Source organism: Sapajus apella, unplaced genomic scaffold (assembly GCF_009761245.1).
Source record: "Sapajus apella isolate SASKATOON/1434 unplaced genomic scaffold, GSC_monkey_1.0 scaffold52, whole genome shotgun sequence".
NCBI classification, from domain to species: Eukaryota; Metazoa; Chordata; class Mammalia; order Primates; family Cebidae; genus Sapajus; species Sapajus apella.
The window spans coordinates 960,926-978,877 of record NW_022436992.1 but is presented as its reverse complement, the minus strand read 5'-3'; the positions used below and the strand labels follow the sequence as shown (position 1 = coordinate 978,877).

General features: G+C 44.1%; 1 protein-coding gene across 1 annotated transcript in view; it reads left to right on the top strand.

The window, feature by feature from the left end:
• The window catches only part of TACR1 (tachykinin receptor 1), a 140,607-nt gene extending 123,332 nt beyond the window's left edge, over positions 1-17,275 (top strand). The window contains exons 3-5 of the mRNA XM_032243456.1: positions 9,800-9,950; positions 12,153-12,349; positions 14,025-17,275. Of these exons, the coding sequence (XP_032099347.1) occupies positions 9,800-9,950; positions 12,153-12,349; positions 14,025-14,316 (640 nt within the window). The 3' untranslated portion in view covers positions 14,317-17,275. The remainder of the gene's footprint in view (positions 1-9,799; positions 9,951-12,152; positions 12,350-14,024) is intronic.
• Positions 17,276-17,952: the final 677 nt, after the last annotated feature.

Genomic DNA, 17,952 nt, shown 5'->3' with positions numbered 1-17,952 from the left:
TTTTTTTTTTTTTTTTTTTTTTTTTTTTTTTTTTTTTTTGCCTAAGAGAGCTGCCCAAGAAAGAACCTGTAATGGGGCCATGAGGTCCAAGGCAAACCAGCAGCATTCACCACTACACTTCATCATGAGTGTCATTCTGGAAAGGGCCAGCGAATTTACAACCTGATATCTTCTGAGAAGCTGCAAACCTGGCAATAAATAACTGAGACCATTCTCCAACTTTCTGTGTAAGAAATGTGCAGGTCTGAATATATTTTATTTTTAAAAACTCAGTAAAATAATAAGAAGAGATTTGTACTGTGATAGATAAAAGATGTATTACAAAGTCATAAAAATTGAGGTGGTGCAGAGCTGACACCAGTAAGGAAGGACAGATGAAGGAAACAGAACAAAAGCCCAGAAACAGAGCCAGGAATACAGTGCGTGGTTTGTGCTCCAAGTGCAATTTCAAATCATCAAGAAAAGGATAGAGTATCCAATAAGTGGTCCTGGGAAAGCATAAACAATGTTGGAGAAAAAAAAATATTTGGAGTTTCTTCTCATAATACTCAACAAAACAAATCCATAATGGGATGAACAGTTACAACGCAAATAATCAAATAAATCAATATCAGTAAAGCTTTTGTGATTTGGGAATGGAGAAGGTCCTTCTAAGTATAATACAATAGAAGCCATAAAGAGTTCTTCCAAATTAGGAAAGACAATATGAGCACCCCAATATACAATTGGGTAAATTATCCAAGCAGTTAGTTCACAAAAGAAGAAATGAAAAAAAAAATTTTTTTTGAGACTGTGTCTTGCTCTGTCACCCAGGCTGGAGTGCAGTGGCACAATCTTGGCTCACTGCAACCTTTACCTCCTGGGTTCAAGCAATTCTCTGTCTCAGCCTCCTGAGTAGCTGGGATTACAGGCACCTGCTACCACACCAGGAGAATTTTTGTATTTTTATTAGAGACAGGGTTTCACCATCTTGGCCAGGCTGGTCTTGAACTCCCGACCACATAAGCCACCTGCCTCAGCCTCCCAAAGTGCTGGGATTACAGGCATGAGGCACTGTGCCCAGCCATGAAACTTATTTAAAAGCATAATTATTGATATGGTTTAGCTGTGTCTCCACCCAAACCTCATCTTGAATTCCCACATATTGTGAGAGGGACCTGGTGGGAGGTGATTGAGCCATGGGAGCACGTCTTTCCCATGCTATTCTCATGATAGTGAATAAGTCTCATGAGATCTGATAGTTTTAAAAGGAGGCGTTTCCCCGCACAAGTTCTCTTGTCCGCTGCCATGTGAGACGTGCCTTTCACCTTTCACCATGATTATGAGGCCTCCCCAGCCACTTGGAACTGTAAGTCCAATAAAACTCTTTCTTTTGTAAATTGTGCACTCTCAGGTATGCCTTTATCAGCAGCATGAAAATTGACCAATACAACTATAAAATTGTAATTTACAATGAGTTAAGAATTATAATTAGAGAACCATGTATGACCTATCATGTTGGCAAACACTATGATACATGATAATGCCCAGTGCAGCTGTGCAAAGGCAAGAGTAGTCTCATAAACTGGTACAGACTGGCACATATTTTCCAGAAAATGACAGTATATATCAAACCCTTTAAAAACCCTTTAACTTCATTCTGGTGACTTTAGCCCTAGGAAAAAAAAATGGGAACCACAACATATATTTGAATATGTTAATTTAGTTATCATTTAAATATTAGAACATTGTAAATAACTCAAATGTCCCAAATAGAAGAAATAGAAGGCTTGGTAATAACTATGGTACCTCCATGCAATAGAACATTCTTGCAGTTACTAAAAATTTTGTTATAGAAATATATTTATTGACATAAAAAGATGATTGTGATATAATGTTGTTTTTAAAGTAGTCTAACAGTATGATTATGTGTGTACACATATGAGTGTGTGTAAGAAGATATCAGGAAGATATTAATCCATTTTACTGAATTTATTTCTAGGTTACATAATTAGAAAAACCTTTGAAGTTTTTTTCAATGCTTGTCTGTGTTTTCAAATCAACAATGAATATATAGTACTTTTTTTTTTTTTTTTTTGAGACGAAGTTTCGCTCTTGTTACCCAGGCTGGAGTGCAATGGCGCGATCTCGGCTCACCGCAACCTCCGCCTCCTGGGTTCAAGCAATTCTCCTGCCTCAGCCTCCCGAGTAGCTGGGACTACAGGCGTGCGCCACCATGCCCAGCTAATTTTTGTATTTTTAGTAGAGACGGGGTTTCACCATGTTGACCAGGATGGTCTCGATCTCTTGACCTCGTGATCCACCCAAGTACTTGTAGTGAGAAGCCTATCTATCAAAGAACAAAGAGGTAAGGAAAGCTCAGGCACTCCGTCTGTCTGCCTGAAGGCTCTCATTCAAGCAGATGCTGGGCCAATTTCTGCAGAGGATGCTGTCAAGAGGGTTTCTTGCTGGATGAGGGGGACAAATCATGTGAGAATTCTCGTGTTTTTTGAAACCCAAGATAATGTTTTTCTATGAAATATTTCCTTGGTGCCGGTTTTGTGATGAGAAGAGAGTAGCACCACATGGGCTCTGCCTGGAAGGAACATTTAATTCAGTCAAGCAGATGAAATTGTCGTATATAAAAAGTAATCTGGAGAACAACACAACGAAATTCTGACTTGCGCAGTTTGAGCAGGGACTGCAGTAAGAATTTGTTTCATTTCCTGTCTTGTTCAAGCGTAGATGTCAGTGTGACCTTCCCTCTGAGCAGCTGCCCCATGGGAATTGGCTCCACCAGGAGGCAGCAGCGTTTGAGCATGGGGATCCTGTGACCTAGTTCTTCCATGAATTAAATGCATGCGCTGGAGCATCCGCCTTGATTGGTCACCCCATCACGAGACTCTGGGACATTTCTGCCCAGAGCTTATGTGTGGATGGAGATGATGGAATTTTGATCCTGGCCTATCTCAGAACAGGGAGATGGGACATGTACTCATGTCGCTATATCATGGGGCGACTGTCAGAGAGGTACAGAGGGCTTCCTATCCCCTATCCTTTCAACCAAACACAGACAGCTTCCTTTGGCCCCTGGCCCCATTTAACGACTGCTCTCTCCCCTCCCTTTCATGGCCAAGTGTATTAAGAAATGAGTCTGAAAACACTGCCTCCACTTCCTCACTTTCCACTTGACTCACCAGGTCCACCGTCACCTCTGATGTTGCCCCTAAAATTGAATCTGCTCCTGGTCTCTGATGTCCAGAAGCAGAGACCAAGTTCCCACCCTCATCCTCCCTCCTCTCGGAGGCAGGCTCTACCTGCCCCTGGAGTTTCTCTCCCTCCTGCCCCTCCCTCAGCTTCATCCGGACTTGCCCACCTTTCCCACCTCCATCCCTGCTCCACTATTGCCAGAGCACAAAGTATCTGACTGTGTTTATTCCCTGTTTAAAACCACTTCCTGGTTTTCCACCAACTTCAGAATAAATCACAACTCTGTGGCCTGTCATAAAAGGCCCTTTGTAATTTGCTTCTGTCTTCCCTTCCATCCAAGTCTTCTGGCACTTCCTCATATGGCCACGTTCTGTTCAGCTCGAATGACGTCCTAGTGCCTGCCTCATGCCAGGCTCCTCCCCCATGCCTTTGCACTTGCTGCCTCCCCTCCCCATAGTGTCCACCTCACCTGCCTAACTCCTACTTGGATATTGGAGCTTAGCCAAGCAATTCCTCCTCCAGGAAGCTTCCCTAACCAGTTTGCTTAAATATCTCAGCATTGCATTGTGCACTTACGCACATGCACAAAACACTGAACCATTGTATTTACGGTTATTTTTAATTTTTACATTGTAGCTATGTTTGAAAAAGGCTCACTCGTACCCCTCCTCAATGTCTCCACTCCCCTTGAAAAAGTAACCACTGTCAGCCACTTCCACTGGCACACTCTGGCACTTCCCTGCAGACTGTGAGCTCTGGAAGAAGAAAGCAACAACTAGAACTCTCCTCCGTGTCCCCAGTCCCTAGCATAGGACCAGGTATAGAATAGGTGCTGAATCAATCTTTGCTGAAGTTATCAATCAACCATTACAATTGTTGCCTGCCTGCAAGAGAACTTTCAAAGGTCTTTGGAATTTGGCTCTAACGTCCAGATGTGAGTGAACCAAGAAATACTTGAGTATTACTTTCCTTTACTATCAAGAAGCCACAGTGACCTGCAGTTTTTTTTTCTAGGAAGTAAAAAGTCAAGTAAAGTAAAAAGTCAAGCATTAGCAACATGCTGTGAGAAGGAGAGAGAGCCTGAGGGACCTTTGAGGAAGAGCAGGAGGAACGAGTCTGCTCAGCTCGTATGACATGAGAGATGGCTTCAAAAGACCTCAATGCAAAGGGGTCCCTGGGGAACAGCAGGTTCATGGTCACCTTGAGTTTGCAGGACCATCCTAGGAGGTTTACAGATTCAGGTTTGCTTGTGACCTGAGACAAATACGGGACCACATGTTTTCACTCTCCGTTTAAGGAAGAACTGCATCTGTCACAGCTGCCAGCATCAGAAGTCTCAATGCCAATGATTCTCAGCCCCGGCTGCACAGGAGTATCACCTGGGAGCTTCTAGATCTCTGGTGCCTAAAGTTGCACTGCAGGCCAATTAAATCAGAAGCACTAGAGTGGGATCTACACACTGGAATTTTTCAAGGCTCTGCGGGTGATTCCAACGTGCATCCAAGACCAAGAGCTGTGTGCTTAAAACTTGGGTGTACGCAGGAATTACTGGGTAGTTTTGGTAAAATGTGTATTCTGATTTTGTCCCTCTGAGGTGAAGCCTGAGGGTCTGCATCTCTAATAAGCTTCCAAGGGTCGCTGATGTAGCTCAGCTTTGGAAGTAGTGAGCAGCATGTCACAGGGGGTATTCAAGAAGATGCTAGATGATTAGGTGATGTGGATATTGCAAAGAAGGATAAGGCACTGGATCGGGGTCGGGATTGTATCATGCTCTTGGGGCTTTCTGTAACAGCTAAAATTGTCTACCCACCCATCCCCAAACAACACCATCCACAGAAAGCCAATGTATAAACTCAGCAAAGCAGAGCTATCTCATTAGAATAAAGATGGAGAACCCAGAGCTGTGCCTTTTTGGCCACCTTCTTCTCCTACCTTAAGACACCTAGAGTCTCCACCAAGTACATTATGAAGACACCTAGTGATTATTTAATAAACCTATCAACCTTGATTTCAAATGCTAAGGATTATTTCAGAAACTGAAACTGTTCTTGTTTTTGACAACAGTCTCAACTAGTAAGACATAAGGAAACCCAGATTAGTGACCATGAAGCTATTACAGCATTAAGGACAAGGGAATCTGCAGGATTTGGGGCTACATGGTCTGCATTCAGCAAGCTTATCCTGTAAAATGTATCAAGCCCCATTCACTGCTTACAGGAACAAACAAAGGCATAAAATTGTTCCTTGATCCTTCCTTCTGAAAGTTCTGATAAGTCCATCAGCAGGATTTGATGATCAACATCATTGTGCTGGTTTCTCTGATGTCTATGACAACCCAGCACATATCTTACCAGGTGGGAGTCAGGCAGTCCCTTCTTTTGCCGCCTCTTGCTGTTGCTGTTATGCTCACTTGCAGGGCATCCTCAACCCCAGACCTCTTCTCCCAAGGCAGATATTAATTCTGAGAGCTGGTAAAATCCTAACTGGTAGAAATCTAGGAAATAGCAGAATGAAAGCGAAAGCAAGCATGGAGCCACACAAAATAAGATCGTGCTGGTTCATTGACCCACTCTCTAAAATAATGACTTTGACAAATATATACATATAAATAGGTGTATCTCCAGTTAACTACAAGATATGGTTTAAAAAAAAAACAATAACGTTTTCTAAAAAGACATCAAGGTGAAAAATGTATTTATATTTTCTAATAATGGAATTTCTTTCATTTAACCTACATTCATTTATAATTTTTGATAACTTGGACACTGTTTGGATTGAGCATTTACAATTTCCATGCAAATGGGGTTTATCTGAGCAATATTTAGAAGGATGTGTTTAACCTTTGATCCTGTCCAGAGGTCAAATCTGCCTTTCATTTTTTGGTGGGGAGGTGGCACGGGGAAGGTGTAGCTGTCAAGTAGGGGAGCAAAAGACTGCAAACCTGGAAACCTAGAATGCCAGCTTAGCTCAATTTTTCTTACATAATTTATTATTAATTTTTTTATTGTGATAAAATATGCATACAAAATTTGCTGTTTTGTAGTGTACCATTCAGTGACATTAAGTACATTCACAATGTTGTACAACCATCACCACTATCCATTTCCAGAGCTACTTCTTTATTTCAACCTTTCTGTAACAGCTGAAATTTTCTGCCCACCCACCCCCAAACAAAATCATCCACATCTTTATCTCAAACAGATTCTGTACCCATTGGACAATAACTCCCATCTCCTCCCTCCAACTCCTGGTAACCTGTCATCTACTTTTTGTCTCCATGAATTTGCCTATTCTAGGTAGAGCATATAAGTGGAATCCTGCAGTGCTTTTTTTGGTGTGTTTGGCTTATTCACGCTCTCAGGCTTCATCCATGTTGTAGCACAGGTCATCACGCCCTTCATTTTTAAGGTTGAATGATATTCCATTGCATGTATAAGCCACATTTTGTTTGTCCATTCACCTGTTCATGGGCATTTGGGTTGTTTCCACGTTTTAGCTATTGTGAATGATGTCATGTAGATTCAAACAATGTCTGTTTGAGTCCTGGCTTTCAATTTTTAGTATCTATACCTAAAAATAGAATTGCTGGGTTCTATTTCTATGTTGTATTTAATTATCCCTATAGGAACATGGAAAAACCAATGCTCTTGACGGTAACACCCTTTAGCTGAAATTAAGCCCATATTTTTTGTTGTTTTCAAATAATAACAAAATTACTTTTGCTTCTTAAAAAGGGAAAGATTTTTAAAAGGCTGGAAAATTATGTTTATATATTTATCTTCGCATGTTCATAATGACCAGATCTGTGATTTCACGAAGGGAAAGTGCAGATTGTATTTTGTATTCAGGTATGGTGAGGCCAACAGATTAGGGCATGGTTGCCATGGAAAGACACTTTATTACTCACAGTTCCCAAGCTGAAGGGGCATGGCCCCACACCAAACCAAGCCACACAGGAAGACCTTTACTGGGGTTTCCTCAGGAAGGAGCTGGCAAGGCTGGGTACACAGATTTAGGATTGGCTGGTTTGAATAGCCTCAACAGGCTCCAGGCTGTAGGAGGGGCCCCTCGTTGCTTGATGCCTGTCTTAGGGTGATTAGGGTAGGAAAATAGTGTCCTACCCTGTAAGAGCCCAAGAAAGTGAGCAAGGGGAAGCTTGGGCTTTGTTTCCGTTCGTTTGCATATTAAAGGCACCCAAGTGGAAACTTGTTTGTTTTCTCAAGGAATTAGCTGCGCCTGAGTCAGTTCCTCCCTGAGCTGCAGGGCCCCAGATGCTAAAGCATCAGATACAGAACCAGAAAACCCAGTTAATACACACTTTAATAAAGTCATTAAATCATGGACAACAAAGGAGTCCCAACAGGCTTCCAGACCTAGGGTCTGAAACAGTTCTCGGTGCTAGCCGTCTATTAGAATAACTTGGGGGAAGTTTCTAAAATATAATTTCCTGCTCCCACACCCAAGCCACTTGGATGAATCACTCATTTTAAAAGTTTCCCTGGTGAGTCTCTTGTGCATTTGGGGTTGAGAACTGTTGGCCTAAGGCAATGTTTCTCAAAGTCTGAACCACAAACAGCAACAGCAGCACCTCTTGAGAACTTGTTAGAAATGCAGATTCTCAGGCTCACCCCAGCCCTGCTGAGTCAGGAACTCCGAGTGGGACCCAGCCCTGTGCGGTTGTAGAAGCCCTCCAGGTGATTCTGAAGCCCACTCAAGATTGAGGACCACTGGTCCAGGGTAAGGAGCATCAGGGAGGTGGCCGTAGAGTCCCTCCCATCACACTCCAACCCAGTCTCTCTCAGTGCCCTGCAGCAATGTCTTGGCAAAGCTCAGCTAACATGTTTTGGTCACGAAGTATCAGTCTGCATGAGGCAGGGCTGTTATTCCAGATGGGAGAGGTTGGTGCAATTTGGAGGTTTTTAGGTTCTCCTTGTTCCTGTAGTCTCCAAACATTTTGCTTACAAGCAATGTCGCTACAGTGACCAGGAGGGACTGAGATCAGCCAGGAAGCACAATATGCAGTCCCCACCTTGGTGGCTGGAGAGCCCTGAGGCTTCTGCAGGAGGCAACAATTCAGAGGGTTTTGAAAGCCAGGTGAGACTGGAGCAGCCTGTCTGCACAAAACACATGCACCCAGCACTCTGCTTGGCGCAATCTGTGATTTATCACTTAAGCACTCTTCAAGTATCTTCAAATGCAAATTTTATATGCAGAGGGACTGAATAAGCAGCAAAAACTGTGGGGCTTTACAAAGAAGTGATTTAAACCAAACAGTATCTAAAAAGGAGAGATTGAGTGAATAAGTGGGTTTTCCTCACTAGAAGAAAATCATCACATAGAATAAGCATGTGTAAACAGAGTGGCTGAAAAAAATCATTGAATGGCTTTTCTTCATTGACAAGAAGCTGGCTTTCTGACGTCACAGACCTGAGTTCTAATCTTAGCTCCTCCCTTTACCAGCTGTGAATTTGGAAAAATTAATTGAATTCTAAACTTTGGTTTCCTCATCTACAAAATGGGATTGATAGTACCTACCCAATCATTTGCTTTAAGGATTAAATAAGATAATGCTAGTAAAAGGCTTGGCTTTGTGCTTTTCATCAACTCAAATTTAACTACCATTTCTGCTATTAACACTGCCATTAGCATTATTATTGGCACAGTGACCTAGAGTAAGTGCCCCCAAATATTAGCTGTTCTTCCTGGCAGCAGTAGTAGTATTAGGAATTCCACATATCTAAATCTTCTACCTAGAAGGAGCCTTTCCTTTAACAGAAAAGGATACATTGTGCTGCTGTAACAAACCTCAACATCTCAGCGGCTTAACACCACACAAATTTATTTCTTGCTCATGTCCCAGGCGAATGTGAGGCGATTGGCATCTGTCCTCCAAGTGGTACAGGTTCTATCTGAAGATACACCCTTAAAGTCCAGGCTTAGAAATGGGTTGCACTATGTGACTTTCACCCACCCACTAATCCTACTTCTAGTTCTTGGATTGGTCTTACCTCTCTCCTTCAAGCTAATTATTCTGATGCCCATAAATCTCCTTATCACATAGCATGAACTGGGCCTTATCAACCATCATGGTAGATCTCAACTGAATGTACTAGTTGGTCTACAACCCTGCACTAAATTGAGCGTAAGTGTGGCCTGGCAGGTAGGAATTGAGTGGTATAATCAACTCCTTCATTCTAGAAATTATACTTCTATTAATGTAGCCTGAGTTTGCATTCTTTTTCGGGGAGAGGGAAAGTGATATTGAACTGAATATCAACTGAAATTACTATAGGTATACAACGGATTCAGTTTCCTGTCATCAATATTTTCTTTTTTCAATCTGAACAGGAGTATCCATTATGGAAAAAGTCCACAAGAAAAACATAAATTGAAAAGAATTGTTTTCTGTAGTGTATTCATTAGTGTCACCCATCCACCCTATGCAGTTGGCAAGTCTCCCTGGAGTGTGCTTTAAAGCCCAAGCTTATTAATGGCAAATGCTGAGAAAAGTGGCTGCCAAGCCTTGACTGCCCCTGCAATAACAATAACAAAAAAAAAATCTAAAATAATAAGTATCTTATACTGACCTTTCCTGTTCACCTTGATGTAGGTACCACATCTGTGTGACTGTGCTAATCTACTTCCTCCCCCTGCTGGTGATTGGCTATGCATACACCGTAGTGGGAATCACACTATGGGCCAGTGAGATCCCCGGGGACTCCTCTGACCGTTACCACGAGCAAGTCTCTGCCAAGCGCAAGGTGAGCGGGGAACAAGCTGTGCTAACCCACCCCGACTGGCACAGACAACAGGCTGTCGAGTAGTGATAAAACACTGGTGAGACCCCGAGGCAGCACGCACAAAATATCCCTAGGTCCGGGGGGAACAACAGAGAGGAGGGGAGGGATCTTTCTTCAGTGTCTCTGCAACCCAGGTCTGGCTGGACAGGCATGAGCCACCTTGCTTGCTCTTTAAGAGTAATTGCAACCTGTCGATCCATTAACACACACATGCGTGCACATACACACACACTCAAAAAAAGCAGTGAAGAGTTATTTGATCCTCTTTTTACTATTTATTTAAAGTTTGACAAGATAATACATTCACATGGTTCAAACATCAAAAAGCATTCAAAGAAACAAATTTATAGTGATGAAAAATGGATCAGGAGTTGCCAGGAGTTAGTGTTTGGGGGCTTGGGGAGAGTGGCCTATAAACAGAGGGTGTGAGGGCGTGAATGAGTTTCTTTGCAGTGTTGGAGCAGCTCTGTATGCTGACGGTCGTGGTGTTTTTATCTATATCTGTGATGAAATTTCATAGATCTATACATCAAAATAAGAGTGCATATAAAAACTGGCAAAAACCCAAAGAGAGTCAGTAGTTAGGCAAAGGGTCAGTGTCCTGGTTTTGATAATGGAGCATGGTTACGTGACATGATATCACTGGAGGAAGTCAGGTGAAGAGCACCTGGAACTGTTCTGCGTTACTTTTGCAACTTCTTGAGGGCCTTAAATTAGTTCAAAATGGAACATTGAAAAAAAATTAAATTCTTATCAGGGAAACCCTCTCTCCCTTCTAGATCTGCCATCTACCCAGGTCCCAAGCTTACACACACACACACACACACAGAGATATGCACACAATGGTAACTAACCATTGCTATCAGTTTCTTAACCCTTATAGATATTGGCATTTATAAGCAACTAAATATATATTATTTTCTCTTCTTTTTTACACAAATAGTAAATACACATTGTTCTCCTGACTTTTTTCACTTAAAATTGACAAGATTTTTGAAAATCAGTATATAAAGAGATTACTCATTACTTTTTTTTTTCCCCCTTTGGTACGTCTTTGCATAGTATTCTCTGTTGATACTTCTCTGCATAGCATTGTATGAATGCTGCAGAGTTCTTTGCTAAAGATGTCTTGGTAATAAAAAAAAAAAAATTACATCACCCAGTGTCTTAGTCCATTGGGCTGCTATAACAAAATGCCTTTGACTGGGAGCTTATAAACAACAGAAATTGATTCCTCACAGCTCTGGTAGCTGGAAGGCCCAAGGTCAAAGCAGAAACAGATTTGGTGTTTTACGGGGGCCTGCTTCATGGTTCACGGATAACACTTTCTATGTCCTCAGATGGTAGAAGAGGCGAGGGGTCTCTCTCAGGCCTATTTTACAAGGACACTAATTTAATTCATGAGGGCTCTGACTTGAAGACCTAATCTGTTCCCAAAGGCCACCTCCTAATACCATCACCTTAAGGGTTAGGATTTCAACATATTAATTTGAAGCTACATAAATATTCAGATCATAGTGCCCAGTATTCACAAAACCTCTTTTAAACCCCTTTTAAACTTCTGGCACTCTCTGACCACAGCTAGTCAAATCTTTTCCCTTCTCCTTCCCTACCCACCTCAGTCTCCAAACCAAGCAGCTTGCCCTAACTCATCAAGTCTCCCCTCGCCCCACTCCTTCTGCTGTGCCCGCCCACCCAGCTCCCTGCCCCAGGCCTTTCCCTCCTGTACACCCTTTCACCTTTGCTCATTAATTTTTCCCCCTGGGTTTCTCCAGTCATGAAGGATCATGTAACACAGTAGTCCCCAAATGTGCGCATGCATCAGAATCACCTGAAGGGTTTGTCAAACTTAGAATTTTGTGTCCTATCCCCAGAGTTTCTGATTCAGTAAGTCTGAAATAGGGCCCGAGAATCTGCATTGCTAACAAGTTCCCAGGGGATGGTGATGATGCCAGTTTTGGGACCACACTCTGAGAACAGCTGACTTAACTGGTCCTGTAGCACCACCATGGTAAGGACCCTTCCTCCTCCTTGAAGGGACTTATTTTAAATACTTCCCACTTCATCCCATACTGTGCGCAGTGAGGCCGTGGGGGGAGAGAGGAAGCAGCCATGAGAGACAAGGATGTGCTGGTGGCCTCACAGGTCTCACCCTCTTGCCAGGTGGTCAAAATGATGATCGTCGTGGTGTGCACCTTCGCCATCTGCTGGCTGCCCTTCCACATCTTCTTCCTCCTGCCCTACATCAACCCGGATCTATACCTGAAGAAGTTTATCCAGCAGGTCTACTTGGCTATCATGTGGCTGGCCATGAGCTCCACTATGTACAACCCCATCATCTACTGCTGCCTCAATGACAGGTGAGGATCCCAACCCCATAAGCTCTCCAGAGGCCACAAAACCATGTATCCACACGGGGGCCAAGGAGCCATCCTAAACGAGTAAACCCAGCTGTGAAACAAGAGGGAGGAGTGGGGACTGCAGCCAACTTGCCATACCACACCACTCAGCCTGGCTGATTATCACCATCCAGGAATGGGACCCCAGGGTAGATTGATTTTTTTTTCTTTTCCAAGGGGAACCAGAAATCCATATTATTGTGCAAAGTCTTCTGATTTTTAAATACTGGCAACTAGTGGGGAGTTAAAAACTTCTGTGGTTAATGTGTATAAAGCAGGTCCACAAGCTGGATCCAGTCTCCAGGCCATGGACCGTGAGTTTGTTCACTCTGCTTTATGGATCCATTGCGCAGGGGGCTATGTATGCAGAAGGAGAATTCCATCACCCACAGAGCACATTCGCCCTCTCTGATCTCTCACTGTCTTCTTCCCCTTCCATCTTATAATCCGGGCAGCTTTACCCACTTTCTTCCAGCAGGTCCTGCAGGACAGGGTAAGGCTAAAAGGAGTTGTGACCCAGAGGCCTGATTCCTGCCCTCACTTAGTCAAACAGGTTGGGGAGAGCCATCCTGCAGCAGAAGCCAAGCTCAGACAAGTAAGAGAACGCGAGGCCTAGAAGGAATTCACCATGGGTGCAGAGGGCTCCCAAGAGCAGCCTGGGACACACAGTGGCTGCAGCACAGTCTGTCGTCCAGAGCACCACCCCAGCCTCTGGGTGGGAGAGGACACGGGAGAGGAAGGAGAGGAATAAAATGCTTGTTACCGTCTATATCCACCAGTCCTCAGCCTGTAAGGTGCCTTCTGTGAATTAGACACTAGGGTACTAGGAATTTGGGGAGAGACATTCTCTTCAACTTGTCTAAATGGTCTCTGTTAGTCTAACTCACAGATTTACCCTTACTTCTAAGAGTTTCATGACCCGCCTATACTTTTTTTAGGTTAAATCTAGCAGCATGACTTTAAATAAAGTCTGATTCTCCCTATTTAACAACCAGGGAAACTGAGGCACACTGAAGGAACATGATTGGCAGAGAGTCCTCCTTCAGTCAACGGGCTACTTGAGGGAAAGGACTGAGTCTTGACATGTGTTTTTACCACCCAGTAACTAGCACAATACCAGGCACATACTAAATACTTGATGAATGTGTTTTATTGATGTAGAATTGACCCAAAGTTGGCTGACCCCATGCCAGAGGAGACGGCATAGTTCAGGGCCACCCCTAGGAAAGACATATTTCACATGAAGCTGGTTCCAGTCTTGGATTTTTTTATTTTTTTATTTTTATTGTTTTTTCTTATTTCTTTTTTTTATAAAGATGGGGTTTCACCATGATAGCCAGGCTGGTCTTGAACTCCTGACCTCAGGTGATCCACCCACCTCGGCCTCCCAAAGTGCTAGGATTACAGGCGTGAGCCACCACGCCCGGGGGATTTTTTTTTTTTTTTTCAGTCTTGGATTTGACGTTGTTGACCTTAAGCCTTTTTGATCTCAGCATCTCCAGCTGTCCGTTAATTTGTAAAATAATAACAGAATCTCGGTTGGGTATATCCATCTGTTAAGGAGCTGGTGCAGTGGTGGGCAGCCCTCTGAGCAGGCCATCCCAAAGGGTCACCTCTTCATCTGCTCTCTTTCCAGGTTCCGTCTGGGTTTCAAGCATGCCTTCCGGTGCTGCCCCTTCATCAGCGCCGGCAACTATGAGGGGCTAGAAATGAAATCTACCCGGTACCTCCAGACCCAGGGCAGTGTGTATAAAGTCAGCCGCCTGGAGACCACCATCTCCACAGTGGTGGGGGGCCACGAGGAGGAGCCAGAGGATGGCCCCAAGGCCACACCCTCGTCCCTAGACCTGACCTCCAACTGCTCCTCACGGAGCGATTCCAAGACCGTGACGGAGAGCTTCAGCTTCTCCTCCAATGTGATCTCCTAGGCCACAGGGCCTTCGGCAGCTGCAGCCCCCACCGTCTTTGTCCTGCCTGCCTTCATGCATGGAAATTCCCTTCATCTGGAACCATCAGAAATACCCTCGCATTGGGGCTTGCAAAAAGGGTCAGTACGGCTTAGGGAAAACTTTCCATCCTGGAGTAAAAAAAATCTCAATTCTTTCCTATCTTTGCCACCGTCATGCTGTGTGACTCAAACCAAATCACTGAACTTTGCTGGGCCTGTAAAATAAAAGGTTGGACCAGCTTTTCCCAAAAGCCCATTCATTCCATGATTCTAAATGTGACTTTGGCTGCATGCGAGTGCTCATTTCAGGATGAATTCTGCAGCGCAGCTGCAGACCCGGAAGACTCATTTTCCTGGAGCCCTGTCTTACTTCAATAAAGTTGATCTCAGATTAGCCTCCTGCAGCTGGAGGCTCCCATCACCCCAGCCTACACTTGACAGGCTGAACAAAAGAAGGCACCACATAACATCTAAATGAAAAATTTAGCCCTGTCTTCTAAGTCTCTGTGAAAAGAAACATAAGTCTTCCCCCTGTTTGGCATCTCAGTATTTCAATGCATTCATACATCGTGAGATTGAGAACCTCAGGTTTCCGTGTTATGTCCCCGGTGACTATCCTGAGAAGCCAATGCAAGCAGAATATGTCCACTGATGCCTGCTAATGTCTCGTACAGACCAGGAAGGGAGATATGCACTACATTTGATGTGTAGCTCAGCCTCTTTTCCTACTTGTAAACAAGGGGGCTGAGCTAGATGATCCAAGTGTCTCTTCGAATCTTAAGGATTATATGAGTTTTGTTTGTTTGTTTGTTTGATCAAAAAAAAAAAACTGGTGGTCTCAGAAAGAATAGCAGTGAGTCTCGTAACTAATAGCCAGTTCCTGGAGTTGTGGCAACTGCTAAGACCATCTGTAACTATCTATCTCAGACATTCTCCGATTTATCTTAAAATCCCGAGTACATTCCTTCTCCTGGAAGGTTCTGGCTTTTGACAGAGCAGAGGACTTCATCCCAAAGCCTGCATCCATCCAGCTCTAGCAGGCTGAATTTCACAGCTACAGAACACTGTCAGAGAAGACAAACGTGGGTTTCCTGCTTTGACCTTTTGAGTATTTTAGGGTGGGGGCCTTAACCTTGATTCTTAATTTTACACTCGCATCGTGCTCGTATGTGCAGCAAGCAAGAAGGCTGCACTTTGCAGCTGCACTTCTGGAAAGAGGGCATCTTGCATCTTCCCTTCAGACTCTCTGAATCTCCCTCCTTGCCCCCATGGCTTTGCCAGCTTCCTGTTTCTAAGGGGTAGAATGACTCACCAACCTTAAAGGACAGTCAGTCTTCCAAGAGCCATGAACTGAATGCTTTATATCCTAATTCAGATTTAGAGTTTCCAGAAGGTGAGCACGCAGCATTTTTTTTCTGTCTCCCAGATCTGTGTTTTGTCCAGATATGGCTGGAAGCACAAACTTCACATAACATCCATGAATGTCCTCCTGGTAGTTTGCACAATGGATGCACACATGCCGCATCCATAGCATTAAGGGGAGAACAATGAGTGGTTCTCCCCTTTGCAGCCCTTGCCAGCCCTGCTGGCTCTAATTCTACCAGAGCATCCACAGGCCTGGGGGAAGAAGCAACAGTATAAGCCAGAAAACCTCAAGAACCATATTCTCCAAAGCAACATGGAAAGTATTAAATAAACTAAGCAAAGCCAGATCACTGCAGATATATAAATGGAAGACAAAATTTAGCAGCAACAAAAGTTAGTGCCCTAAGTATTAGTCATACTTCCAATAGAAAATCTTGCTGTGTATGGATTACTTACTTTGGAGGGATGTAAATAACTAACACGATTATAAAACGTTCCTAAGAAGACGGTGTCAAGAGGTTGGAGACATCCCATCTGTGGAAGAGAAGGTTAGAGTTGAGCTCAACGAGGATTAACTGAGTACCTGCTCTGGACTTTGCCCTGAGTTGGGCACACACAGCTCCTTCAGCTCTTGAGGAGCCTACCCTTTTGGCCATCACTAACCAACTCACCAGTCCTAGTGAGTCCAGGTTGCCCAGCAGGTGTGGAGGCATCTGAGAGGGCAGATTCTCCACAAAATTCTACAAACCCACACTCAACCCGGGCAGTCAAGCCAAAGACTGGGACCTTCAGAGAGCCTCTGAAATGAGAGTTCTTAGGTAATTCCAAAGGGAACTGTCAGTCAGTCCAGGGGACCTAGAGGAATGTGGTTGAACAGCATCATCTCTGTGCATGGGAAGAGGGAAAGTGGGTGGTCCTGGGCAGTTTCCAATATGGCAAAACTTCTTGGAGAGTGCCAGCAATCCTTCCTCTGACCCAGTCTCCAATGTCCACTAACTTATAAAAATGTCATCAGCTCACACATGTGAGAAACACAATGCTTTGTACTATGCATGGGTCTCATTCTTATTCTAGAAATTCATTACCCTGTGTTTATCTCCTGAGTGTGTTTCCTTGGTGCAATGTCCAGTAGTAATAGAATATGAAACCTCAAGGAGCCATCTTCGTTATGTGACTTCCAAAATGTGGGATCCCATTGCTGTCACTGTGATGTTTGTATTGTGCCAATCTCTTCCTCCTCCTCCTCCTCCTCCTCATGCTTTCTCAGGGAGGAGCCCTGATGTATTTCACGAACTCACAGTTCCTAGACCACAGTAACTGAGGCATGGTGGGGGACTTTATGGGAGGAGCTAGAGAACAAGAATCTTTCTCCTCCTTATTAGCCAACGGAATGCTAAGAGATAAGGACTGAGTGGAATCCTGGGAAAAGGGGACTCAGGAGCTGACCTCATTGGCCTGATTTGCAGGGAGAAGAGTATAAGCAGAGAGGGGTCATTCCTGAGGTTTCCATGATTTCCAGCCTGGGATCCTGGAAAGAATCTCTATACAGAAATAAATTGCGTGTTTCACTCTTACCTGCCTCTGTCTCTTCTCTAGAAGTCCTAAACATCCTATAGGACGCTACATGGGATGGGTACTAGGAACCCTAATAACTTGCGTAACTAGGAGGATGGAACCAATGTTCAGAAATCTCTTAACTCTGTGATTAAATGGGTTGGAAAGATGTGGAAACTGTTCCCAGGTCAGGTTGAGATCTGGGAAGGGAGGTGAGATGATGTGAAATGACAGTGATGTTGCCTGTGAATAGAGCCGTGTCCGGATGCAGACATGACAACAGAGTTACAAGCACAAAAGTTTTCTTCAGGCAGGAGGTTGGGGGGAATAAACATCTGGGAAAGACAAAGGGGAAAGAAAGCAGAAGTACTCAGGGACAGTCTTCAGACCACCATGCAGATCTGATGCCTGGGAAAAAGAGGGCTGGTTAGGAAGAGCCTCAGACTGTAGTGCAGCTCCCAGCCCAGCATGTGCAAATATTGCCCAGAGAGACATTGCACGTTAGCAGAAATTGCCAGGCCTGATACCGTGCCATACTCAGCCACGGACTGGGGCTCTCTGGGGAAAGTGCTGTGTGTTTGAACACCATGGTGGATGCCGAAGCCCTGCAGCTAGAGGCTGTCAGCCGACCACTGACATTCTTCCTCAAAGGGGGATCTGAACCATGTATCTCCACGACTACCACCCAAGCTTTGAT